At 45.8% G+C, this 27,828-nt stretch overlaps 2 protein-coding genes across 3 annotated transcripts in view; one reads left to right on the forward strand and one right to left on the reverse strand.

Moving 5' to 3' along the window:
* Positions 1–13,790, forward strand: part of LOC135806457 (uncharacterized) — a 30,891-nt gene extending 17,101 nt beyond the window's left edge. Inside the window, exons 15-21 of the mRNA XM_065320647.1 lie at positions 2,017–2,130; positions 2,376–2,486; positions 6,679–6,789; positions 7,136–7,213; positions 8,713–8,801; positions 12,196–12,253; positions 13,446–13,790. Coding sequence (XP_065176719.1) covers positions 2,017–2,130; positions 2,376–2,486; positions 6,679–6,789; positions 7,136–7,213; positions 8,713–8,801; positions 12,196–12,253; positions 13,446–13,553 — 669 coding nt within the window. The 3' untranslated portion in view covers positions 13,554–13,790. The remainder of the gene's footprint in view (positions 1–2,016; positions 2,131–2,375; positions 2,487–6,678; positions 6,790–7,135; positions 7,214–8,712; positions 8,802–12,195; positions 12,254–13,445) is intronic.
* Positions 13,791–13,897: 107 nt separating this feature from the next.
* The window catches only part of LOC135806456 (tRNA (32-2'-O)-methyltransferase regulator THADA-like), a 43,911-nt gene continuing 29,980 nt past the window's right edge, over positions 13,898–27,828 (reverse strand). Inside the window, exons 32-48 of one of the 2 annotated variants that reach the window (XM_065320645.1) lie at positions 27,600–27,722; positions 27,015–27,106; positions 26,493–26,618; positions 25,864–25,965; positions 24,944–25,136; positions 23,957–24,066; positions 23,308–23,378; positions 22,351–22,623; positions 21,754–21,950; positions 21,224–21,364; positions 20,118–20,204; positions 19,896–19,939; positions 19,186–19,276; positions 18,594–18,650; positions 17,145–17,250; positions 16,356–16,466; positions 13,898–14,592 (exon numbers count right to left, since the gene is read on the reverse strand). In XM_065320645.1, coding sequence (XP_065176717.1) covers positions 14,201–14,592; positions 16,356–16,466; positions 17,145–17,250; positions 18,594–18,650; positions 19,186–19,276; positions 19,896–19,939; positions 20,118–20,204; positions 21,224–21,364; positions 21,754–21,950; positions 22,351–22,623; positions 23,308–23,378; positions 23,957–24,066; positions 24,944–25,136; positions 25,864–25,965; positions 26,493–26,618; positions 27,015–27,106; positions 27,600–27,722 — 2,316 coding nt within the window. In that variant the 3' untranslated portion in view covers positions 13,898–14,200. The remainder of the gene's footprint in view (positions 14,593–16,355; positions 16,467–17,144; positions 17,251–18,593; positions 18,651–19,185; positions 19,277–19,895; positions 19,940–20,117; positions 20,205–21,223; positions 21,365–21,753; positions 21,951–22,350; positions 22,624–23,307; positions 23,379–23,956; positions 24,067–24,943; positions 25,137–25,863; positions 25,966–26,492; positions 26,619–27,014; positions 27,107–27,599; positions 27,723–27,828) is intronic. The other variant, XM_065320646.1, reaches the window with a different exon arrangement.

Below are 27,828 nucleotides of genomic sequence, written 5' to 3' on the forward strand. Positions count from 1 at the left end.
TTACTATAGCCGCCAACCTTATAGGCGATACGGACTGTAACATTATATTCATATTAAAGTTTGAGGGAGTTGAAACGAGGAAAGTCTGAGAAACAAATCTGGCCAGCGATGCTCTACCACTAACCTATGGTGTGGTCATCATCCCAGTACATGTAGCGACCGTTTGACATTTTCCTCACAGACTTCGAAACTCACGCGTCCTGTGAATCCACACAGGATGGTGGGAAAATAGAATAATTGCCTATCTGTATCTGTGTTGGCATCCAGTCTATCAAACTCTCATGTATCAGTGTCAGCTGAGTTTGTTGTACGCTGCTTATAACGATCATGATCCAATTTCATTGTGTCGACGAACATCTGATCTGCTGCCTCACATGCAGTGATGTAACAGTATGCTGACAGGGCTTTCGGTAGTGTAGTTCCATACACCATGCACTTGCGGTGTATGACTGAGACCAAACATACATTACATCATGAATCATACACATACCAGATACAGTGGGACTACCACAATTTCACGGCCGCCACGAAGTGTGAGTGTGACCCAAGTTCACATGTGCACAATATATGCACCCCAACACCCGGCAGGACACCAAAAGTTCCATTCCAAGGACCTACCTTGTACATTGCAAAGAAGACAATAAAAAGTCGTAGACAAGGAGAGGAGAGATAGACGCTGTTAGAGGGCAAACACCAGCTAAACAGGATTTTTATCTGTGGGGAAATAGCCAATCAAGAGGAGAGCTCTTTATGTCGGAAATGTACCCACTGGTCATAACAATAGAAGGTGGAATATTAGAAGACAGGAAAACAGACGGCGGAATATTATTTTAAAAGTGTGTGTTGCTCCCTACGTGGGAGCTTGCGCATTTCCTGCCGTCTTGACTTGACACTTTTAAAACTGACTCACGACTGCCATCCAGAGCACAGGAGAAGTCCATTGACCCTTCCACAGGAGAAGTCCATTGACCCTTCCACAGGAGAAGTCCATTGACCCTTCCACAGGAGAAGTCCATTGACCCTTCCACAGGAGAAGTCCATTGACCCTTCCACAGGAGAAGTCCATTGACCCTTCCACAGGAGAAGTCCATTGACCCTTCCACAGGAGAAGTCCATTGACCCTTCCACAGGAGAAGTCCATTGACCCTTCCACTCGGCAAACCTGTAAACCGTTCTATACTATCACCGAAGTCATTACCTCTATTCTCTACTGTTGTCCCCAGCGCAGGCAGGTTCATTACCTCTATTCTCTACTGTTGTCCCCAGCGCAGGCAGGTTCATTACCTCTATTCTCTACTGTTGTCCCCAGCGCAGGCAGGTTCATTACCTCTATTCTGTACTGTTGTCCCCAGCGCAGGCAGGTTTGCGACTACGGTGTAGTTGGTTTGGAGGACACACAAACAACGGTGTGAATGGCCAGCAGTCCTTGTTGCTGGTTTCCCACCTTCATAGGCAACACTGACTCACAATGCTGTCTGGAGTTCACAAGGTGTTTGCTGCCCTGGAAATGGAGCATTACTTTAAGTTGACATGTCTATTGACGTTTGGGCGGCTGGAGCCCTATACATGTATATTGTAGAACTTCTGCAGTGCAAATTTTATTAGCCTACTCAAGCTCAACTGGTGAGGCATGAATTTCCCGAAGCACTGTGTATTGAGCAGGGAGTGGTGCTTTCTTGCAAGTTTTTAGAAGGAAAGTTCAATGGACTTCTCCTGCGCTCTGGATGGCAGTCGTGAGTCAGTCAAAAGTAAAGTCAAGATGGCAGGAAATGCACAAGCTCCCACTTAGAGAGCACCAACACACACTTTCTCTACAATCGCCGAAGTCGTTGCCTCTGTTTCGGGATATAGAATGTGGGAGAATAGAAAGGTCAAGAGCATGTAGAGCAATAGTGTAAGAAGGCAAAGAACTGCACTTCAATAAATTATTGCAGGCAAACTCTACAGTACATATCACAGTACACTAAGGTAATGAGTGCCTCTTGCTAAGTGAATTCAATTTATACTGTGGTTTAGATACAAAGCGAGGGATCACCAAGATCACCGAAGTCTGCAAGGAAGCTTTCCAGAATGTCAAGCAAGTCATCCCTCTGGTCCCATAGCCGTAGGGACACCACTGAAGATGAACCAGTAAGTAGTTGATGACCTGCATACAGACTGCTGGAAAACTGCCCAGTCAGGATCTGTTGCGACTCTCTTTCACAACTGCATCTGTGCTTTTGGTTCTCGTGCAGCAAAGCGGACATAGAAGCTGCAGCTTTGCATTCAGCAGTAGTCGTGATTAGGACTGTATATCACTTATGACCCGACTGTGAGGGTTGATGCTCAGGGAATTCATTATGTCCGTACTAAATGACTAATCCTGTGATTGTTAGATACAAAGTGATGAATCATCAAGCACGCCGAAATCTACAAGGAAACTGCCCAGATGGTCAAGCAAGGCACCCCTCAGATCCCTTAGCCGCAAGGACACTGAAGATGAACCAGTAAGTAGTTGATGACCTGTATTGCATCCCTGCGAGGTTTGTTGCCCGCCATGATTCAACAGATAAACTGCTTAGTAGTGATTGGTGATAGATGGATAGAAGTTATTGTTGTATTTCCTTCTCGGCCCGTTCAAGTGCGGCCTTCTCGGTGTAGTCATGGTGCACTGCCTCATTTTCCTGTTGGAACTTGACCCTTTGCTTCTTTTGTTTGTCACTGTCGGCCGTGACAGCATTGGAGCTGGGGCGGTGGATTTGCCCCTACCACTGTGCATCCAGCTATGGCCACCGACAGGACTGGGTTCAACCGTTCACTCGGTTGGGAGACAGTTTACGGCTTTACGCTCTCGTATTTAGACTGAGGTGCATTTGTACTGGCAGACCCCGAGGTCGTGTAAAAAAAAGAGTAAATTTTAGGCCATCATAGCGTAACTTGTGGTTTCGTGGTCCTTTTTCTTTTCTATAAATTAATCCTTGACTCTCCATCCGGGTCCATTCATGTGAAATATATTGATTTTTTAATATCGTCAGATTTGGTAAGGAAAAGTGAAACAACCAACGAAGGACAACAAAGAAAATCAGGCAGCTGATAAACTCTTTCACTTTTCAAACCGATAACACCTACATGTATGATTCAATCTGCGGACTTCGCCTTCCAAGATCTACAGCGACGTTGATTAGAGGCCGTATAGGCGTAGATCGCAGTACATACAGTGCATTTACCGGAACTAAAAATAATAATAATTTGGCCGCATCACCTGAGGTGTTGGGGAAGACATGAAGCAAAGACAGTTGCAGATCGGCGGTTGCCACCACTTCACCCATAGTTATCCTACAGTAGTATTGAATGCAGACCTCACAAGTGGTACTCGCCCGCATCACCGCTACTGAGAGAGCACTAAGCTGCACACTCCCTGCTATCAGCGCAGGTTTTGAACTCGGGACCTCATGATTCGCTGGCAAGCCTGCAAACCAACCGGCCATACTAGTGTAGCGTTGGCACGCTGGCAGCCAGTTGTTGGTGTCCGGCTATCACCTAGTATTCGAATCACGAGGACGTGATTGTATTTGAGAGGGGAGGTGTAGCGTTGGCACGCTGGTGATTTTCACAGCGTATAGCGTATAGTGTATCCCCGTACATTAGCGTACAGAGTCTGCCTGTGTATAAAAGCTGCTGCTCACAATTCTTTTCATGCAAGTTATAGTTACATTTCAATTGTCAGTTAAAGTTGCATTTCAGTTCAGTTCAATGTTTAATAAATAACAGTGTGTTCACTGAGACCCTTGTGTATTTTTGCCTCCGAGAGACTGCGGCCTGCTACACTAGTAGTACACGTTGGCATGGTCGTGTACTGTAGACTTATTTGACTTTATAATTTATTATGATAAACATGTACATACTGTATATAGGAAGTTGGTTGCTCCAACGAAGAGCACACGCTTCTTGCCGAACTTGACACTTGACTGACTCACGACTGCCATCCGGAGCACACGAGGAGCACGTCGCACCTTCCGCGTGTGCTCCTCGTTGGAGCAACCAACTTCCTGACTATTACCGCCGAAGTCGCAACTTCTAAGCTCATACTGTATATCTTTGAATAAAAACCACATCCGGAGTACATGACACACCTCTATCTTCAGGTGTCTTGTCAATGTTCCTCGAATATTTACTTGACTAGTAAATCTCACTTCTTGCCTGCATGAGAGTCTGCCATATGCATACCTCTTATTATTATTATTATTATTATTATTATTACGAGAATGAAGTTGAAGACACCACTGCAGCTGTACTTATGGTTGATCATATGGTGGTAAAGACACACCTGGCAATATGGCGGTAAACACACGCCTGCCCACACACGCTCTCTAGGCTGCAAAGTTCTGGCACAGAGCTCTCCTTCTCACCACCACCACCACCATCAGTTCGCGCCTGGCGCCTGGTCGATGCATGGCTGGCGGCATCGACCAGGCGCCAGGCGCGAACTGATGGTGGTGGTGGTGGTGAGAAGGAGAGCTCTGTGCCAGAACTTTGCAGCCTAGAGAGCGTGTGTGGGCAGGCGTGTGTTTACCGCCATATTGCCAGGTGTGTCTTTACCACCATATGATCAACCATAAGTACAGCTGCAGTGGTGTCTTCAACTTCATTCTCGCGAGTCAAGCTCCGTTTGAAGGCATCCAAGAAGAAGATTGCCTGATGAGTCCAGCGGGGACGAAACGTACGTCGCAATCGAGCTATGTCGTTGCTGTGTCATCATCTATGTGCCATGCGCTACTTGATGTACCAGCCTGCTATGCCGGATACCGCCAGCCATGCATCGACCAGGCGCCAGGCGCGAACTGATGGTGGTGGTGGTGGTGAGAAGGGGAGCTCTGTGCCAGAACTTTGCAGCCTAGAGAGCGTGTGTGGGCAGGCGTGTGTTTACCGCCATATTGCCAGGTGTGTCTTTACCACCATATGATCAACTATTATTATTATTATTAAAAAATAGCGAGCTCCGGTGTGGGGAGCAAACCCTTTATTATTATTATTATTATTATTATTATTATTATTATTATGCACTTACGCGTCAATGTCAGCGGTGGTAAACCGCCCACAAATTCGCACGTGCTGAATTGACTTGGGAAATGAAAATAAAAACAAAAAGAGCAACGACAACAGAAATAGAAATACAATACAAGACGTACCTGCTAAGGGGCACATGACAGCATTGCTCAGATTGAACAGAGGACGCAGACACAGGATAAAGGGCATTGTCGACTCCGTTTTGAGAATAATCCAGTAAAATGGTGGCAGGTGGATGCAAATCCACGCACTACGTTAAAGGGGAAGTGCATCGATTTTTCGAGTATGGTCCAGAAGAAAGACAATTTGATATCGGTTCGAATGGCATATCTCTCGCTTCCATACGATAAGCCAAACTTGCAAAATCGCCAATTGTATACTCACGTTGCCATAGCGACCAGCGCAGTGATGACGTACGAAAGGCTTAGCTCCACCACAGATAAGGTCGATCACTGCAGAATTTGGTCATTTTCAATTGGTTTATTGTATTCACGAAGTGAAAGAAGGGCTGTGTTCAATGCTGTTAGTGCAGTGAACTGCTTGTTAGTAGTCCTCTCGGTTGTGTACTGGGACGTGACACTGACAGGAGAAAGCTGGAGTGCGGAGACACCAGCAGACAAGCGAGAATAGTGACGAACCAAATGCTGAAATCTTGGTTGGGACAAATCAGACGTTCAGCATTTCCCCCAACCAAGGACCATGCCGTTTGCTCTTTCCACTTCCTGAAGATGAATGTGATTCTTCCTGGCGACTCTCCTATCTCTCGTAACATCTTCTGAAGCCAGGTGAGACGACGGGTGGTGGAGATTGACGAATGAAATAATGTCGTAGGTTTGAAAGTTTGCTGAAAATGTCTCAGGAGAGATGGCGAATTCCAAGCATCTTGTCCTGGAGGAAACCATTTCCTAGGCACAGTCAGCCTAGGGAAATGCATGAGAAGGGCGATAAATAGTTCACGGCACTAACAGCATTGAACACAGCACTTCTTTCACATCGTGAATACAATAAGACAATTGAAAATGACCAATTTCTGCAGTGATCGACCTTCTCTGTGGAGGAGCTAAGCCTTTCATACGTCATCACTGCTCTGGTCGCTATGGCAACGTGAGCATACAATTGGCGATTTGGCAAGTTTGGCTTATCGTATGGAAGCGAGAGATATGCCATTCGAAGGAATTTTGTTGGTATTTAAAAAAAGATGTTAATTATTATTACCGCAGCAGTTATGAAAAGCAGTACTGTGATATTTCGGAGCAATATTATTTGGTTTTAGTCGTAGACGCCACTATTGGACTTGCAGACGTCCTTGCAAAGGTCCTTCCACTCCCCTCTGCCCTGTGCAATCTCCCGGAGGGAGAGGAGATCAGACAACGTCTTGAGTCCCCTCCGCCCCACTCTCTGCAGGTCACGGGATAGCACGATAGGCAGAGTCGTTCTTGGCCGTCCCCTCCACACTGTTTCCTTCACCTGGTAGTAGTTAATCATAGCCGCCACAGCAGGACATCCGTCAGGCATGCGCAGTATATGGCCAAAGAGTCTCCATCTGGCTAGGCGAACAAAGTTAGATATCATACCTCTACCCAGGGAAATTATATTATGTTCATACTAAATTACAAATCCTGTGATCTTTAGATACAAAGTGAGGGATCACCAAGATCACCGAAGGTAACAAGGAAGCTTTCCAGAAAGTCAAGCAAGTCATCCCTCTGGTCCTATGGCCACAAGGACACTGAAGATGAACCAGTAAGTAGTTGATGACCTGCATACAGACTGCTTCTAGCTCTTTGGTCCTCTTTTTCTTCTTATAAATTAACCCTTGGCTCTCCACCTGAGTCTAAAAAACTTGTGGTACAAAATTACTACAAATTACAAATTAATGATCTGATATCAGGCTTGGACTTGTCTATTTGCCACCTTCGCGTGCGGACCACGACAAAACATTGCCGCCGATGTGCACCAGAGAATCACTCCTTTATTGTTCAAACTTTTACTGAAGTCTTTTCGCTTTAATAGAAAGCTATAAGTATGTGTGTATCGAGGTATGTTGTGACTGTGTGTTCATTTCTCCTAAAATATATGGTTACAACAGGAATTGGAACAGAGTGAGTGGTTTCATCCACGTTGCAATCTTGAGGATGTGACAAACCTCTTGTCCAAAGCCAGTAAGGTAAGTTGCATTGCTTCGACTTGTCCACTGTCCGCTTAAAGGGGAAGTTAAGGCAAAAATTAAAATTTCACCAGTTGTAGTCTTCGGGGTGCTGAGTCGAATGGTCGTGGTCCGAGGAAGCTGAGACGCTCCCTTCCTACTTGAATCCCAATCGAACTCGCGCACTTCCACCGAAACTGGGTGACTGCGCCCTACTAGATGGGGATTTGTATGCAAAATGTCACTAAAAGCGCCATTTCGTTCTTATAAAAGCACGGATGACCGCGATTGGCCCATATGTTGTACTCTTTTGGACGCTGAGTCGACTGGTTTTGGTCCGAAAAGGCTGCGATGCAGCGTTCCTCCTTTATTCCCAATCGAACATGGTTGAACAAGCGGTCACGTGCTCCTGGGTGCCCAAATCACCTGGTCACCACGCCAGCAGGCGACAACTTTCACACCAAGGTTCAACTCGAGTGACAGGACTGCACCCAAAAAAGGTCAAACAGGCTAGTAAGTTGCACCCTGCAGGCACGGTGACCAGGTGACTGGAGTACGCAGGAGCACGTGACCGCTTGTTCAACCATGTTCGATTGGGAATAAAGGAGGAACGCTGCATTGCAGCCTTTTCGGACCAAAACCAATCGACTCAGCGTCCAAAAGACTACAACATATGGGCCAATCGTGGTCATCCGTGCTTTTATAATAACGAAATGGCGCTTTTAGTGACATTTTGCATACAAATCCCCATCTAGTAGGGCGCAGTCACCCAGTTTCGGTGGAAGTGCGCGAGTTCGATTGGGATTCAAGTAGGAAGGGAGCGTCTCAGCTTCCTCGGACCACAACCATTCGACTCAGCACCCCGAAGACTACAACTGGTGAAATTTTGATTTTTGCCTTAACTTCCCCTTTAAAAGAGGGTGATACGTTCGGTAGAGATTGAGTTCCAGAATGGTGCGTTGCGTAAAGATTGAGTTCCAGGATGGTGCGTTGGGTAGAGATTGAGTTCCAGGATGGTGCGTTGGGTAGAGATTGAGTTCCAGGATGGTGCGTTGGGTAGAGATTGAGTTCCAGGATGGTGCGTTGGGTAGAGATTGAGTTCCAGGATGGTGCGTTGGGTAGAGATTGAGTTCCAGGATGGTGCACTATTCATACTCTCCCTGTAATGGACAGTGCGTCTTCCTCTTTTTTGCTAATTCCAAGCCTATGGCTGCTTTCAAGTGATTTGTGACTTGTTACACGCCGATCTCTTTCTTCAGTAGACAGCAGAAAGCATGCGCGACTCAATCAAGACGCCCTGCTGTAGTACTCTTCTACTCTGCTGCTGCTGCATTCTTGCTATCTTTGAATAGGCGTTTGCAATTAATTGCATTACATTGAAAACGTCTCAGCAGTGATGTAATCAAACTAGAAACATGAAGCAGCCTGGTCAGCAGGGAAAGAGTCTGGATGGTGTAGTAGCATGTGCTGTGAAGTTCACATCCTGCTTGTTTTCTGTCTGCATGTATGCTGTTTTGCAGGATGGAGCATTCTTTGTGATGCCCTCACAGGCTTCATTCAAAAACTTGATGCTGAATGTTTGGCATAATAATGATGTTCACCAACTTAGGTAAGCATATTGCATGGCGCACGCGTGTGTGTGTATGTATGTGTAAAAGAAGGCAGTTCATAGCTGTGTGGTGTAGACCAGGCTGAATAGTGGCGGTCAATTCTTCAGCCTTGCAAGCTGTTGATTGGTGCAATCCCAGCACAAGTTGCTATGGCTTCTGCTGTAGCATCGCTATCATCACCTCCAGCGATGGGCGTCAAATGGTCAATGGCGTGTGTGTATGGCTCCATTCGGAGTTAGGTATCCCTTGCGGCAACCAAGCTAAAGTACTGTGTGTGTGTCTACAGGGATCGATTTACTTTGATTTTTTGTATAGCAGTCACTGCTACACAGTTATACAATTGACTAGCAACTCCCAGTATTGATTAGCAGTTTTCCTTCTTCGAAAGTTTACATGTATATTTGTACAATAGCAGGATTTTGTACAGAAGAGGACAATAGCTGCAGTTGCTATTCGCTTTTCCAAGCGAACGGTTGACCTGAATATTTTACATTAGGGTTTACGCTTGGGCTCGTTACAAGTTCAGCGTCCATCCGACTTCGAGTTCTTCACAGCACAATAGGGCAGTTCCACTGATTCCTTCGACAAAGAAAGCCCAGGAAAGCGCTCAAACGATCGTGACACTTCATTCAAAGCGCACAGAATTTTCGCTTTTCTCCTTTTCTTCATCGAAAAGAATCGACACTCCCTGACGCGTCCAGTTCTTTTTCCCGCTTCTGGACAGTGATCAGATTCACTGACATGTTGGCTACATGAGACTAAGAACCATCTACTTCAACTGTGTCTTGTCGAACAAAAACAAACTGAATTGAGCTTGACGGTGAAAGAAGAAAGGAGAACTTAAGGGAAAGTCGCCGCCGTGTACAAAACTTCAAAAGACTGCAGAGAGGGCAGTCATGTACGACCAGTGCTACAGTAGTGCAGTGTCCAAAATCAAACAGAGCGCGATCCACGACCCGCGCGCGGACTGAGCGGGACAGGCCAGTTGGTTGGAGTAGTAAAATACTACTCCCTAGTCAGCAGTGTGTACAACAGTCGCATGTAAACTGCACACAAACAGTACAGAATGGTCTTTGTACATACCGGTATGCATAGCCAGTGCATCGCAGTTTTGGGCGATAAAAAAACGAAAAACGAATCGCAGCCAGTGAATTTTGATTCGTAAATTGCGATGCGAACCCGGATAAATCGATCCCTGGTCATGTGTGCGCGTGCATAGGTCTTGTGTGTTCTTGAGGCCTTTATCAGATCCACCCTGATATACCATCTGCCTCTAGCGAGTAAAAGTTCATAAACAAGATAATGCAACTGTGGTTATGGGTCCGTGCGCGGCCCGCTGCCTTCATGACGTAAGATTTTTTGGATTGGTTTATTTAATGTTGAAGAACAAACAGGCAGTGTTGCCTACAGGCACACAAATATAAGGGAAAGGAAAAGATTAAAAGAAAAAATAGAGTAGGGTTTAAAGAGGAAATATTCCACACACTCAAACGGCTCTTATCCTGACGCCTCAAATACGGGCACGGCTCTCTACCGGGAACCTTCATCTTGAGTTCCTATGGCAAAACTGCTTCGAATTTGGGGTTTTGAACTTTTTCGTATGCGCTAGTGCCTATTGTCACTGCCAACCGGTGTAATCCACACATGTTCATCAGTGGATTGTTTTTTTATCCTGAACATGCGCAATACGTGCCAAATAAACTTCTTCAAGAACTGAAATGGTCCATGGAAGATGAGCTGTCCTGAGATACGGGCAAATCTGAGATACGGGCAGTGCCCGGTCCCAAGGCGCCCAGATAAGAGACGTTCGAGTGTAATTATTTGACCAGTGAGCAACGTTGGTCAGTGAATTTTCAGGTGGTATAAAAGAGCGGTCTGGAATTGACCTGGTTTCTCCAGTGATCGTATAGATGCAGGGAACTTATTCCAGAGAGCGCTCATGCACACAAACCCTCAATCTCTCTCACCAGCACATCCGGTTATGCTCGATTTGTTCAAGTACCGACACTATCTCTAGGTTTTGGGTACATGAACTTCACTTTTGCACGAAAGTTCATCACAAACCAGAGGGAAAGTGTGGGGTTCGATTTTCCCCAGTGCGCGGACCGCAACCTCATGATGCAATGAAGGCAATGCGACGTGCATTTGGCCCATAGAAAAGAGATAACGTAAAACGGTTGGAAACTTTTGTTTATGGACTCTTGACACAAGTGGTCTCACAATAACTGACTGCATTGGGTTTCTGGCCACATGACAACTGTAATTTCTACACTTGTGCTTGTGCAAGTCTAAGGCCCTTAGGCTGTACTCACACTACTTGAAAGTTTGACGCGAATGTCGCGTTCAAAACTAGACAAAAGTACTTGAAAAAGCCTTTCCAAGCACACTGCACTCCAGTGACGACTTGAAACATTTTTTGTCAGCAAATTACCATGGAGAAACATGATTGTCATGTGGTAGTTTTGCAAATCGCGAAGCTGCGTTCCTTCAATTTTTTTTGCGCTCGATCAACTTATTTGAAATTTTCAGTTCATGAGAAAAATAGAAACAGTTATATCTTGCTTGGATCGTGGAGTTCATTTGCCATGCCTCGCGAAGAAGTAGCACATCGTCGACGGATGAAGAGGTTTCTCTCCATAGCTCGATGAGCTTCTTCTCCAAGTCGTCAGAAAACACTACGCGAGGCATGATGTCGGTACAAAACAATGGTACAAAAGAAATGCGACAGAAACGGCAATCAAAACAACGGGAAGCTACTGGAAGAAAGAAGACGGAAAATACTCGGAAAAAACACCACAGAATTCAGAAATGACAGGCAAAAAAAGGAAACTACAAGTATATTATGTACAGGAGCAGTACGACCACGAGGAAACAAAACATGAAAAATATTCTGGAGCCTTTCAACGTACAATAGTACTCCGGCCTCCTGACCTCACACAGCTTTCCAAACAGCTTGAAAGCAAAAAACCTCGTAGAAGAGGGTTCCGTTTCCGCTGAAACCTTTCAAGCGGCTTTCAAGGGCTTTTTTTCATTTTCGCAACCGTCACCGTGGCAACATTCACACGTAAGTCACTTGTATGCGGTTTTTCAAGTAGTGTGAGTACAGCCTAAGGGCAAGCTGGTTTTTCTTCACATTCAACAACACCACACAGCAAGCCTCGAATAGTAAATGTCCATGCTGACGTGTCCAACAGCGAAGAGAGGGGAAAGGTGAGGTAGCTGCCGTTGGACGTGCAAGTCCGAAAAAGAAAGTGCAATGGGCTGTGATTCACTCGTACAGTACTTACTACATGTAGTACTGTACGAGTGGCAAAAAACAGATTTCACGTCAGTATCACAGTGTTAGCAAAGGATACACTATTGTGTGGGCACATTTTTGTTTCTTTTGAACAGAATTCTTTGGCATAAATCAAGCAGCTATCTACTTTGCCATGCCAAGGAGGAGGATGTGGTAAGTCTGACCTGGCTCTTGGTGTACTCATGTACTCATGTGGATAATTAATTTGCTTAGTAGAAGAGAACTGGGTATAGTCGTCTTCACTGGCACAAGAAGGCGATGAAGAGTCCAGGAAATGTAAACATGCTCTCTAATGATCGATCAAACATTATCATCAGCTTGTGCATGTGGTGGATTCAGATTAAAATCGCAGGTAGGTGACCCTCACTAGTTAGGCCCTGGTCACACTACATCAAAAATGCTGCGTCAGCGTCTGAATCATGACTTGTTCCATGGCAACTGATGAAAACGCGGGAAATTTGAGCGCCTGACGCGAGCAGATCGGCTGTGTTGCCGTTGCCGCTGCAAGCACTTGCATGATAATAACAGTCCTTTGAAAAATAGCGATTTGGTTCGCCACAGATTGGTTTTGTGAAGTGCGTCAGGCCGCGACGGCAAAAGCAAAAGTGCAGTGTGACTCCACACCAGCGTCAAGTGCTTGGGTTTGACGCTGCATCCAGTTTCAAACTAGACATAGTGTGACCAAGGCCTAAGGGGGTTTCCCAGTGTGACTAGACATGATTCCGAAGGACTCATCAGCATGACTCATCGCACTGCACCAAAAATGAGGCAATGAAGGAAATCTGCCCAGCGGGCACGAAATACCCAGCCACATACAGTCGACTCCTGATATAACGAACACCATTGTGCAGAAGAATTAGTTCTTTATATAGCCGAAGTTCGTTATAACGGAAATCCACTCACACTATGCAAGCAGCAAGTCACGACTGACATCAGCGACATGTGGCCCATGCCAGTATGAGTGCACTTTGTTTACATGCAGCAGTACAAGATTTGGTTCATTATAAACGAAAACCGTTCGCTATAAAGGGTCAATTTTGTAGGGGCTCAAACAGGGACATGGAACAATGGTTCGCTCTATATCACAAAAATCGCTATATGCGAGTTCATTATAAGTGGAGTTGATTGAATTGACATAACATGGGTTTGCATATATAAGCGCAGTCTCCAGTAGAAACTTGATGTCAGTACGGTTAAAAAATGCAATGTATTCATATGTGTGTGTGTGTGTGTGTGTGTGTGTGTGTGTGTGTGTGTGTGTGTGTGTGTGTGTGTGTGTGTGTGTGTGTGTGTGTGTGTGTGTGTGTGTGTGTACACGCGTGTACGCGCGGTGTGATGTCTGCAGGTACACGCTAGTGTCCAACAACTGATTGATCACCACACTGAGCAGCCTATCCACCTGACATTTGGAAGCAAAATACGTCTCACGAAACCATGCACCGCACACACATAGATGAACGCTCTCCGAACCTTTGTGCAATCTCTTGTTGCTCTTTCTCAGTCAATGCTCTTCTCTTTTTAGAGCTTGTAGTGTTGCTTTTGTCAAAAGGTTGGCTGGTGGCTGACAAATATCTGCTTCCACCAGGAATATATTTTGACTTACTTTATAAAGATGAATAAGTTTGAAATGAACCTAGCATCAAGACATATACACTAAAATATTTTTCTAAAATAATTATCCAGATGGTGAGCCAAGGGAAATATTAAATTGAAACAAGGAAAACGGTGGGGCACATAACACATAACTTGTGCCCCATCGTTTTCCTTGTTTCAATTAAATAATTATGTTACTGTTATGTATGCCCTTGACTACCTGCCAAGCTTGTATTATATAACACGGCAGCCATATTTTATTCTGTGCATGGAGGCAGAGGTGCTAACCGAATTACAGGAAGTGTTTTGGGTTCATAGCGATCATTCTACAAACAATATGATCCCAGGGATTTACAGATTAGACTATTGCATGAGGGCCGTGAAGAGTACATGCGCATTCGGTGTCCATGAATCGTTTTTCAGTGTCCAAACAACAAAACTTGGACAAAACATGTGGCTGAATACCAGAAAGGGAAAGACTATCCACAAGCACCCGGCACAGTGTCATCAAGTAGGAAGCTTGTGAGACACTGGCAATATGTGTTGGGATATATATGCAGCAGCAGCAGCATGCTGGTCAAGGTCATGGTATGGACTAACTTGAATTTCCCTGTCATCAGGGAAGAAAAAGGTCAACACTTTGCTGGTCTCACCGGCCAGCCAACTAGCTTCAAAGTAGGAGTTGAGTTCACTCTTCAAGAACAGCTGTCCATCTGCTTGCGTAACGCTGGTGGTAGCTGTTGCCGTTGGTGATGTGTTACATATAGTACTGTGCGACCATGCCTGCAATGTTGCCATGGTCACATCATAGCTGTCGAGGCTGCATAGTGCAGTCATGGCAACCAGGGCAAGCGCCAGTGTGCGAGTTACATGTAAATGGCAGTAAGCTCTCACCAGTCCTGCACCACCAAACACACAAACACACACACACACACACACACTGAGGATACAATAGGGCTTGAAAGTGCTACGTCACAACTATAACAGCACTGACTTTTTCGGATCCACTTGGGTCCAGTTTTCGAATGGATCCGTACATGTTTCGTTGGTTTCCTTCACAGCATAGTGACACTTCCACTGGTAGTAACTGAACTAGACCCTCCCCGTCAGAGACTCACTCCTGGTACAGAAAAATCACACCTACATGTATGTGCGACATTGGTAGGGAGTTCAGTTCCGGTCACTGAAAAGCGAAAAATGCAGTCACAGCTCGCCTGTACAAAGTGAATGGGCGCCTCGTGACTGCAGTTCGAGATGCAGTTCGAGGCCCGAGTATCTTCTCCCGCGGCCTTTTCGGCCTTGTCGATGCTATTTTTAGGTAGCTGAGGTCATTACCTTTCCAATGGTGCCACACATGCCATGCTTCCAAAAATAATGCCTCCGCGCTTGGCGCGGATGCACTTCGAAGTACTAATTTCGACCAGATCCGTACTCGGCCCCGCGAGGAACACCCGATTTTCGTGTTCAGCGGCCTCGAATTAGCCTAAACCAAGAGGATTCTAGAACATTGAGGCTCGCGCTTTATCGCGGTAGAAGATGATCACAGAAACCAGCCCACGGCGATTTCCTGGTGGTAGACGAAAAAATCGAGTGAACTGCGCACACACTGTAGAAGCAGTGACGGTGAAAACGTGTGACTTGTGCAAGTAGGCGCGCACGGCGTGCACACTGCACTGCATGCATGCACACATCCTGTATCGCCGTGTATGCACCAGATAGTGCAGTGCTGGACGGAAACCACACGGCTCACATACATACTTGCATCTACTTCTGTGACTACTTTCTCCCCCGTTTTCCGATCTTCAATCGACTATAACTCTAGATTGCCTTGGAATTTTGGGTTCAACTTTTCACAGGTTGTTTCTCACATCTTCCCGGTTTAGAAAAACTAGCGTTTTATGCAAAACTCGCGAATTTGGTTTTTCGATTGAAGTCCCTAACATTGGGCCTTGGGGGTCCACCCAGCACATCCTATACTTCGCTGTGGGCAGAGTGGATCCAAAAGTCAGCATTTGTCGTTAGATTTTGTCATTTTGACTTCTGAAGATTGATGACGTCATCGCTTTCAAGTCCTACAGTAGACTCGTACGCCCAAGAACGTCCAGGCTGGAAATCTAAGAACGCCCCAGCCTGGATTTAAGAACGAACTCCAAGATTTTTAAGAACGCGACATTTTTTGGTATTTCACGTTTCCGAGTACACGAAAAACAAGTCCGCAACCACAAACTCTTGTCGGGTCCTCGCGAAAACATCACCCAGTGCAGCGCTACATACTACACGTGCATGTAAAGTGTACAACCGGTACATGTAGCGCAAAGTGTCATGTTGTACGAGCGTCACGGTACGGGTCATGTTGGACGCGTAAGAACGCGAAATAAGAACGTAGCCTGGGGCGCTGAAAAATAAGAACTTTGCTAGGCTGGCCCTCTGAAACCGCGGTTCTTGGGCGTACGAGTCCACTGTATACTACTATAATTATACTTGTAGTGCTGATCAATGAAATCAGATCAACAGAGTGCATCCCAAAAGTCGGTACTTCGTTAGATTTTGACATCCAGTGGCGCATCACCACCAGCTTCTTTGTATCATGCAATCCATCGGGACAGGCACAATCAAATCAAAAATTGGCACGAAAGGAGGATTGCTGCCAGCAGAAACTCACCATGCTGTACACATGCTTGCATGACAACGTGTGACATACAACTTCTCACATCCATCTGCTCATCTTGCAAAAGCTGTACAGCATGAATCCATGCCGATAACTTGACTTGACCTTGACGCAGAGTGAGAGTAAGGAAATGGAAGCAACACAATAGTCGTGTACAAGTGCTCATCAAGATAATTGAGATACACAGCAGCAGCTAAAGTTCTCTACAGCAGCACTACAATGGAGTGTAGAGAGGTGTGTTGGCTGGTGATGCTGCAAGTAGGAATTACAGCATACGTACCCCTGCACACCATACACCCACTGATACACCATGCACAGACCGACTACAACGTGCCAAACGCATGTGCGATGTACCTGCAGGCAGTGGCACTTCCACTATACTACACCACACCACACCACATAACATAAACCTCGACATAACACACGCTACGGCGCGGTCCCCGACGTGCGCACTCTCGATACAACGTAAATTCACGTGCACGGTACGATTAAGCGGTAGCTGTAGCTAGGCAGTTTAGGCCAGTTTAGTCCTACATAACGTAAACCTCGGCATAACGCACCCTATGGCGCGGTTCCCGACGTGCGCACTCTCGATACAACGTAGATTCACGTGCGCGGTACGATCAAGCTGTAGCCTGTCGTCGTAGTTAGCCAGTTTAGTCCTATTGTGCATAATATTATATTCTGCGGCATTGATGGTATCTGATGTCGATGGTGGTACAGTGTGTATATGTTTGCACGGTTAAACCCGCCTTGTAATACCCTTCATGCCTAATGACTTACTTGGTAAGACACAGGATTGAAACACCTGGCCGATACTCTGCGCAGCCAGCATACGCAGTTGCCATGACAGCGCTAGGTCAGATGCCTGCTTCAATGAATCCAACCACTGCACAACAGCAACAACAGAACATGCATGAAATGTTACTATGGTAACTACGGAGAAACAGTTCAGTTCTACATTAGTCTGGATAGACACATGCTACTTGTAGGGAATGGTGTCCGTGGAACCTCCTCTGCAACCGCTCTCTGGTGAGCAGTTCAGCCTCCGGTTTGCGTCCTTAGAGGACAATGCGCGTTTCGACATCGCTGCCAGTGGGGTTTGGGGTGGCCGGTTCGAACGCACAATGTTGGATTTATACGGGTTCTCAACCCCTATGCTGCTTCGAATCGCGCTGCCTCAACCTCCGCTGTTTATGCCCGCCGTGAACGTGAGAGGTCCTTCACGTCCCGCTACCTCCAGCGAGATCCAGTAATTTTGAAAGGTGCGTGGACCGAGTTTCACTCGTTTTATCAGTGTATTACTATATAGTTATCAGTATATTACTACAGTGAAACCTCGTTAGGAAGAACACAGATAAGACAAATGCTTGCTTAAGAAGAACTAGTATTCCTAACTCCATTGGATAAATCACTGTGTATTCACTGGGAATAACATACGGATAAGAAGAACTCCCGTTATTGCGAACAAATATCATCGGTCCCTTGGTGTTCGTCCTAAAGAGGTTTGACTGTATATAGTTATTGTACAGTACTGTGCACACTATAGTGAAACCTGGTGTAAGCGACCACCTGCTTTTAACCTGCTTTTAACCTGCTTTTAACCTGCTTTTAACCTGCTTTTAACCTGCTTTTAACGACCGTTTTTCCATCTGCCCCCGGGGAAAATTGCGAAAAAAATCGCAAAAACGCGGGGAAAAACGCGGCATAATATGGCATAATTTGCGGTGAATTTGCGGTAAATATGCGGTAAATATGAGGTGAATAATATTGATGGGCGGCAATTTTCAGTGAGTATGTAGTGAAATCAATCAGTTACAAGTCTCTGGTGTAAGCACTCGTCATATTTGAGTAAAAAGCCGCCACGATGAGACGTTGCTGACCGAACAGTGCACTGTGTGTACGTGTAGTGCAACAAAAAAGTTCAAAAAACGCGGGAAAATCGCGGAAAACGCGGTCTTTAAAAAAATCGCAAAAAACGCGGAAAAAAACGCGGCCGCGGAATCGCAATTTTCCCCGGGAACAGTTCCATGCACGGACAGTTCTACATAGAAACTGCACTGGATACAGCGACCACCTGCCTTGCTTGTGTTGATGTTTTAGAGTACACTCGCTCTTTATCATTTACTCTGAAATATAATCGATATAGTATCAGGAAACGAAATATCCAACCGCTCCCCCTCAGACCATAACAAGTGTTGACATGCTTACACAACAAAAGTCACGACTCACAAGTGTGTCACTGCTCGTACTTCCATAAGCACATGTTGATGTTTTCTGAAAGGAAAGCTGTGCAGGCGGAGGGGGGGGGGGGGGAGGAGGACATCCATCTAAAATATGCCCATCGCCTATTGTTTCTATCATTTCTCATTCTCTTCGGCAGTATTGCAGGGACTCGACACGCTCTAGCTTCTCAAAATGACACTATGACTATGGGGATACATGTTGCCTCCCACCTGTTGCCATGCATCCTGTGCACCATTTGGATGGTGCTTCGGGTGGGAGGAATCAGCAACAACTCACTTTTGTCCCTTCAACTCAATGCAAACAGGCATTTTGGACAATCAATCGTTCGGATAATAGGCACTCTACTGAGTGCGTTCGATTACACACTTGAATCGATTCATGAATCCATTCGCATGCATTCAAGTCGTTCGATTTCATGTCAGGAGCCCTGGAATCGATTCGGAATCCATTCACTCTATTCACATGGGGTGATGTGAATAGCGCGAATCGATTCATGAATCGATTCGTGAATCGATTCGCGTGCATAATCGAACGCACTCACTGTACCGTGGATACCCCTGTTTCAGTAGTTACTTACTGTTGTCCACATATCATCCTCAACTGCCAAAGCATTTGATGAACGTAGCAGAGTTGACATGAACAAGAAGACATGACCAAAGCACTCCCAGCTGCAGCAACAAACAGCAATTCATGGGGGAAGCACAAAAACATAGAAACCAGGTGACCGGTTAAACTTCAACAACTATTGAAGTTTTACCTCACATCTGTACATGAGTTTATACAGATGTGAGGCATGCCCCCCCCCCCCATTCCCTCACAAAAGCAAGTGGGCAAATGAGCCCGGGAAGAGTACTAAGACCTGCATTTCGTTCCATTCTGCCCGCATCCACATGAGTTGAATTGACCTTTCGTTGCTAGCCAAATCGCCCGCATTATATGTTTGAGGGCACGAAAATTGGCAACTGACAGGCAAACCAGTAAACACTCAAGTCGTCGGAAAACAGAAATAACAGAGGAGTTTTCTGCAGAGCAAGATTTGAACAGCACACGCGGAAGAGTGGTGCACCGGATGCACATGCGCATATTTAGCAATGACATCGCAGTCAGAGGATGCATGATCATCAGACTAGGTATGAGTGGTAGATGTTCCACGTTCATTAACAGGGCTTAGCGCACACGCTAAACCACCGTAAATATCCAAGCAGCCAGTCATGCTGTATAAGGTAGTGAGTAGCCATGCCATAACAGCTAACACACCATAACAGGGCCTTCATGCGTACAACTTACTTCTGGTGTCCTCTTTTCAATAGGTTACAGCAGCGCACGAGCAACTACACAGCAAGAACACATACATGATACACAAGATCACAACGCCATGAGACATCCAAACACATCTTGGACGAGAAGTCAATCTGAAAATAGAGCCACACTTCACTCTCCACAAGAAATACAGCTGTACAGAAACGAAACAACAAAGATAAATCTCCAGTACAAGGAAGAAATACTCACCATTTTCAGCATGTCGCATGTCATACCACTCTTCCCCTCCATCCTGTCCAGCAGTAATGAGCAACATTGCGACAAGACATCTGCAGTCTACATACAAAGGCAATACAGGGAAAAAGTCATGTCTCAATATGTGCAATACAGGGCATAAACAGGCGTCGTGGAGACAAGAAACCTAATATCGATAGAAATAAAGTGAACGCATTCATACCACGCCACCAGAAGAACAATAGGTAGGGATCTCCACTCCACTCCACACATTCACTTTATGTTACCATAATTTGGTACTATAGTATTTCCTTTGTACTAGTCCAACTCTCAGTGTGACGAAGATTTCTGATGATTGTCACATGAAAACGATGCTAAAATCCCTACATATTGTTCTACTGGTGTTGTGTCATGAATGTGTTCACTTTATTTCTGTTGATAATACAGGGTATTACATAATATTATCGATAATAGATATCAATAAACTGTTGAACGGTACCTTTCGGCTGTTGAATAATACAAGAAACTAACTCTCCTCCTCCATGCGCTCTAAAGCCGACCATTGCTACCCTCGGTAGCCATTACTCACACCAATAACTTCAAACAACGAAGGGGTCACGGGTAAAACATTTCCTTCTGACAGCTGTTTCGCCTATCAAAGGCTCGTCAGAGAAGGTGATACTGATATTGTAATTGACATGACGAGCCTTTGATAGGCGAAACAGCTGTCAGAAGGAAATGTTTTACCCGTGACCCCTTCGTTGTTTGAAGTTATTGGTGTGAGTAATGGCTACCGAGGGTAGCAATGGTCGGCTTTAGAGCGCATGGAGGAGGAGAGTTAGTTTCTTGTATGATAATAGATATCTTAAAAGAAACAGCCGAATGGTACCGTTCACAGTTTTATTGATAATACAGGGAATGGAGATAAAAAAGTGGAAGTATTCCAGTGACAGTTGCAGTGATGGAAAAATAGAACACAGCTATCGAATCGGACTGTCACCCACTAATGCTGGCAACTCCATCACAATGAATGTTGTACATTGCAAACGGACACTGGAGAATACCTACTCACTCGTACATGTACATGTATGTGCGATTTTAGAACAAGTGAGGTGACATACCTTCTGTATACACAATGGATGGAGATTCTCATCAAGGAATAGCTCCATTACTGCCGACAGACAATTCAACAATTGCTTTGACGGCTGTAGGATCAGCGCTGGGCTGGACTCATAGTGATCTGCCTTGACAAGAGTACCTTCCTGCACAAACACACACCACATGCAGTATCAATGTCAACCATGCCAATACTGTAACAGTCTTGTCAGTAACTGAACGAACTCTAAACAACTTGTATCTCCAGGTACAATCTAGACTGGAGGATGGAAGGTGAATGAAATGACAGCTATAGTCGGCTACAGATCTCAATGTCAGGTGTTTGAAGACAGGACCTAGGGAGAGAGTCATAAATTCATACTTCAGTACCCCAATCCACTTACGGAGGACCTCCGTTAGTAGAGCGCCATTTACGCACTCAACGTAGACAACTTTCCGTAAGTGGAGTGCAAACTCGCAAGTTCACAGGTTTTTCCTGCCCACTTACGTAAAGTTGCTCAACTTTACATGGTGCGGAACCTCTCTAGTGTCATACCTCGTCATCATTACGGCCTGCACCACGACAGCTGTCATCTCCGCCACCACTGCCGCAGCTGATGGCATTCTTTCTCGTGAACATAGCACACACCGATGAATAGTAGTCCAAAGTGGCAAGCTGAGTCTCATAACACGGTGAGTGCAACAAGGCATTCATCACGTCTTGTTTCTTTCCAGCCGCTGGCTCCTTTCCACCTGCACATGAACAAACACCAAAAAAACAACAACACATGGTACAATATCAAGTATGCTTTGAAGTGAAGAAGACAATGTGAAGCAGAGCATTTTTAAGGTCCGACAGAAAAGACGTACACAATCTGAAGAATACCTGCCCGGCAGTAAATCCTGTACAGACTACAAACCATGTAAAAGCAAGTTTCAGTAAATGACAGTGCGCAGTCAAACAATAACACTCAGTTAGCAACACTGGCCCAGCCTGGGATGTCAGGTGTTTAACTTCAGCCTAAAACATGCTATGTAGACCTTCATACAACAATCAACAGCCCTCTTACTGATACTGCTAGTGTGCAGTAGAATATGAATTCTTTCCTTCGCTTTTCGTAGCGATAGCATGGGGAAGCGCAGCATGCCTCACCATTCTCACTGGTCTCTCCAGATAGACAGGACATCTGTTCACCTTGCCTGTCCAGTAGTACACGAGCGAGACTTGTGGATACTTGGTGATCAGCCATATGTTCAGCGGCTCTCCCGGGGTGATGTGTGTCTGTGTCAGTGCCATTGGTACTCTCCCCTGCACGTTCAGCCCTCGGTAGTGGCGATGCATCCAGCGCATACTGTTCAGCAACGGTGCAGACGTATTGGCGGATACGATGCTGTGCAGACAGAACATTGTCATCAGCCACCTCACCTGCAATAGACAATACAGCACACACACACACACACAATACCAATCACGGAAGGCCATTGGATGCCAGGTGCATGTGTAGCAGAACTGCCATTGGGCCATGTGTTAAACTGCCGGGTACCCCAACAAGTCAAGTTCAAACAGACGCACATACACACACGCACGCACGCACGCAACCCCCCCCCCCCCCCCACACACACACACACGCACGTGCAGACACTAAGGTCTGGATTTGTACAACTCAAGGCATACAAGGCACAAAACTAGCTGTAGGCTTACAGGTATGAGCATGATCAAATCAGGCAGTTAAGTCTGTCCAGTGACATTAAACTCTATGAGTGACAGGATGAAGCACACTTCACAGAGCAAACTAATCACGGTGTTTTACTATTGCACAGCCATCTGGCCTTGAATCAGCTACACAAATATCAAACTGCAAGGTAAACGAAGCTGTGCAATCTAGAAGATGCAAAAAGCCAGTGACAGCTCATGCAATGTGAATTGCCTCTATCTGCCTGCAAACAACGTTATCTCACATCTTGCAAGTCTGTACTACCTCCTCTCAGCATCAGAGGCGACAGAACAGGCTTGCAAAGATGTGGCGGGACGTTGTTCGTGGCTATATAGAGGCTGTAATGTTTGGCATGTGTTGACCACCATTCTACAGACAGTGATCACTCTACTTACTGGTAAGTGTGCAGCAGCACTTGGCAAACAGCTGTACAGCCAACGAGCGCACTAGACTGCACGCGTTCTCACTGCAACAACAACATCAACAACAAACGCATACACATCAAACAGGCAATGTACGCTATTTGCTCTTTGATGACTGACCAAGTGCCATGAAACTCTGAGTAACCCCTGAATCAAGTTTCCCACCATTGTCAACTTATGCTGCAAGCTCTACTTCGTGTAGGGAGCACTCTTACAAGACAAGGGTACTTTGGCTTTCTGTGTGGATAGTCAAATTTAGCAAGCGGGCCTTAGCGGATACCCAGTACCCAGTAGATACTTCAGAAGTACATGTATGTCAAGTGCAGTGCGCTCAGCTGCAGTATTAGTGGAACCAGAAAGTATCTACCAATACACGCTAAGACTTGCAAGGTCGGGGAATGTCCAGTGACATTGAACTCTATGAGCGACAGGAGAAAGCACACTTCACAGAGCAAACTAATCACGGTGTTTTACTATTGCACAGCCATCTGGCCTTGAATCAGCTACACAAATATCAAACTGCAAGGTAAACAAAGCTGTGCAACCTAATAAAGACAACCACCAATGGCCAATGCAACACTTCACCTTCCAAACATGAAATCAGATTTCTACTCATGATTACCTGGTGACAAGCCAACGTCTTTCCCAGATTAGTGGAAGCAGTCGGTGTATAGCAGAGAGTGCTGCACTGCTTGGACACTGGTCAATGTGATACTTGACCAGATGAAACAACTACAACATGGACAAACACATGCAAATACACACACACAAACACACACACACACACACGCACACACCCACCCACACACACACGTACACACACACACACACATGCACACACATGCACACACATGCACAATGCACAACCCTCACATGCATGCATGCACATAGAAAAATGAATTACACATGAACAGTGCTCTCTCGGCTAGTGGTACCTTCAATGACATTGTCTGAACAGTGCATGTGATGTACAAAGGCTATCTAGACTGGTGCATGGCCATGGCAAACCAGCTGGGTGAGCTGTACAATCTACTTCGAAGTAGACAACGCCTGCTATTTGTATTTTCCCTCAGAGAAGGGGGGGGGGGGGTATACACACGTTATGTACATGCATAATTATGTAAAATCGATGACTACCGAATTGGGTGATATGGGTTGGTGCACTTCAATTTGTAGTCTTCTTTTATTCCAAAATCAGTTCTACATAACCAGACGGTAAGCAGCTGCATTCGGCCGTTGAAAGTTTCTGCGTTGGCATTCACCACCACCATTGCGCTCTGTGGCCGACCACCTACGCACACTCACTTGCCCACAACAGCAACACGGGGTTCCTTCGAGCATTGAAGTCTTAGTGACTGAAACAGCTGCCAGAAGGAATACAACTTCAATGCTCGAAGGAACCTCTTGTTGCTGTTGTGGGCAAGTGAGTGTATGTACGTGGTCGGCCACAGAGCGCAATGGTGGTGGTGATTGTCAACGCAAAATCTGTTCTATTCTACTCTAGTCTACCAAGTAGCCAACACAAACACCGCCTAAAGAATCCAACACAAACACAGCTGAAAGGACATTGGAGCATATGCAACCTACATGTAGTCTGCCTGTCTCTTACTTGCAACAGTGTTCCATGAAGAGTGTTGTAAGATATCTTCTGTTCATTCTGCACTGTAGCGGTACCAGTAGCAGTAGTGGGTAGCGAGGATACTAGCATCTGCATGACACTGTACAGCTCATCAACAGATACCAGAGGCACCAGGGACTCTGCAGCCATTACTCTAGCCTGCCAGACGCGTACACCACAGCACCTGTGCAGCACAGCGACGACAGCGACGACACCACCACCAATCACACCAATCACAGCATGTAACAACTAGGATCCACGAGGAATTTACTGTCACAAAGAGCTCGATTCAGCGTACAGTAACCACAGCACAGGGCACTACTGTCGTCCACGGCAGGAGCAGTGCTGACACCAGCATTGGCACATGTTGCATTAGTGTCTGCGTTGCTCCACCTGTGGTATCAGTATCTGCAGTGTCAGCTGTGACAGTAGTGGCAGTAGTATCTGCAGTGTCAGCAGTGGCAGCTGTGTTATATCAGTGTCAGCGGTGACAGCAAAACATGTGAAGGGCAGTGTTTTTTAAGTACTGTCATGGACATGGAAATCTGGTCGAATAACGCGGGGCCGGCGTCTTCAGTGCGTACAGAACATTGCATACAGTGCACGTGTTGATCGTATTCATACACACGGCTGCATGGCCAGCGCCCTGGGCAGCTTGATCTCCCACTAGATTTCCATGTCAACGACAGTACAAGTAACTAGTTCCCAGAGTGACAGTGAAGGACTGTGTCTCCCAACTCCTTACAGTCACACTGATGCTCTGTGGTCACATGAAAGCCTCTGCAAGATCATTCTGCTGGTGTTCTGATCTAGATCAAAACACTGTGTGTATGTGTATGTGTATGCGGCGGTCATCACAGGTTATCGGTGTCCAACAAGCATAACACGTCAACAGATGTCTGCATTTTTACCTCATTACAAGTGGTGTGAACGACTGAAGGGAAAACGATGACACGGACGGAATAAGATGTGAGAGTAGCAGTAGCAGCGGAAACAGTCTCGGCTCCAGCATGCTAGTAACACACACACACACACACGCACACACATACAGACACACACGCACGCACATGCACATATAGCAGGTGTAAAGAACAGAAAACAAAACTCCCAAGCTGTGCATGCACAATGACATTGGCAGTGCTGAACTAAACATGATGAGCAGATGGACACTGGCTGCTAAAACAAAATTAATACAAACACACGCTGGCCAGCTGATGCAAGCAATGTTACCAGTTTCCATACTTGGGTTAACAGCAAACGCTTGAGCTGTAAAATCTGGCTATCATCACAGCTCTGGTACCTATGTCTTGGTCTAATGACATGTCAGTTGGCATGAACCAGTGAGACCCCTGCACCCTTGCAGCCTACAGCCTACTTGTATTACATAAAATAAAGTTGCAGCCTGCATACAAACGAAATTAGGGGCTCCGTTCCCCCTCTGTTTATACTTCTACCCAACTCAAAAACCGAAAAAGGACCTAAAAACTAAAGGCGCTCTGATGCAATGTACTGAGCAAAGGTGTCGCGAACAGAAGCGTACCTTCCGCAAGTATTGGCAGCATCAGAGTGAGGGCTGTGCATGTCACTTTGCACAGCTTCAGTGAGCAACTGCAGTAGCCTAGAGTAGAGGTCAGGATATCTTGCAAAGAACTCACGACCTGTTAGCCTGCACAACACCACCGAAAAAGGACATACTAGAACAGACACAGTACAGTGTGCAAATGTACATCGCATCCTAATCATGGACACGTGTGTATATTTACATGTACACTCAAAAGTCCTATACATCCACACACGAACACACCCACCCACACACACACACACACACACACACACACACACACACATGTACACACACACAAACACACACACACACACACACACACACACACACACACACACACATGTACACACACACAAACACACACACACACACACACACACACACACACACACACACACACATGTACACACACACACACACGTACACACACACACATTTACGTGTATACCGGTACCTACATGCCCACTATTGTCCACATAGTTACATCCTTCCACTGACCTGTTTGTTTTAGGCTGACCAGGCCTGGCGGTATTGACACCAAATATACGGCCGATCAGGGCACGGAACAGCAAAGTGCTGGAGTTACGGATCTACAATGAAACCAACATCAAGTAGCGCAAACAACCTGAAATGAAACTGCATGATGGAGCTGGCTGTCATGTGCTGGTTATATGTAGAATGACGGAGCTCTTTTCCAAATCATTCCTTTCTAGTAAGTGCATAACTGTCGGGCAAAGTCGGACATAGATTAAATACATCATTTGTTCAAGAAGCTGCCACCCTTCTATATACCGGTAACACGAATACAGGAGATATGAGGCTGTTTTGCAACTTTAAGTCTCAAGCTGCCCCAATTGTGTATATATACCGGTACCATCGCTTACATCAAGTCAGAATAATGTTGGCACAAATCTGCACATGCAAACTCTCAGCTTCCTCCTTGAAAACATATGTGCCAGCACAATGCAACTTTCTTTCGAGGCAAATACTGAAAAAGCTTCAAAAAGACACTGAAAACCCCTCTCCGGGCAAAGATCTTCAATCACTAAATCAATCGAAGAAAGTAAGCTGTTGCAAACTTACCGCCCACACGGAATGTGCAAATCCCTGAATAGCCAAGATGAGGGCATCGGCTACAAACGGCAAGATATGAGGCCCTAGCTTTGCCTCACGGAACAGTGCGCACATGATGTTGATAGCATGCACCTGGAAATTATAGAAATAACAAATACAATGACATTGTTATACCAGAAGAGTAGAGGTGTGTTGAACAAAATATAAGCACAGTGCTTGTGATAGAGAAAATACGGTA

Source organism: Sycon ciliatum, chromosome 1, assembly GCF_964019385.1.
Source record: "Sycon ciliatum chromosome 1, ocSycCili1.1, whole genome shotgun sequence".
NCBI classification, from domain to species: domain Eukaryota; kingdom Metazoa; phylum Porifera; class Calcarea; order Leucosolenida; family Sycettidae; genus Sycon; species Sycon ciliatum.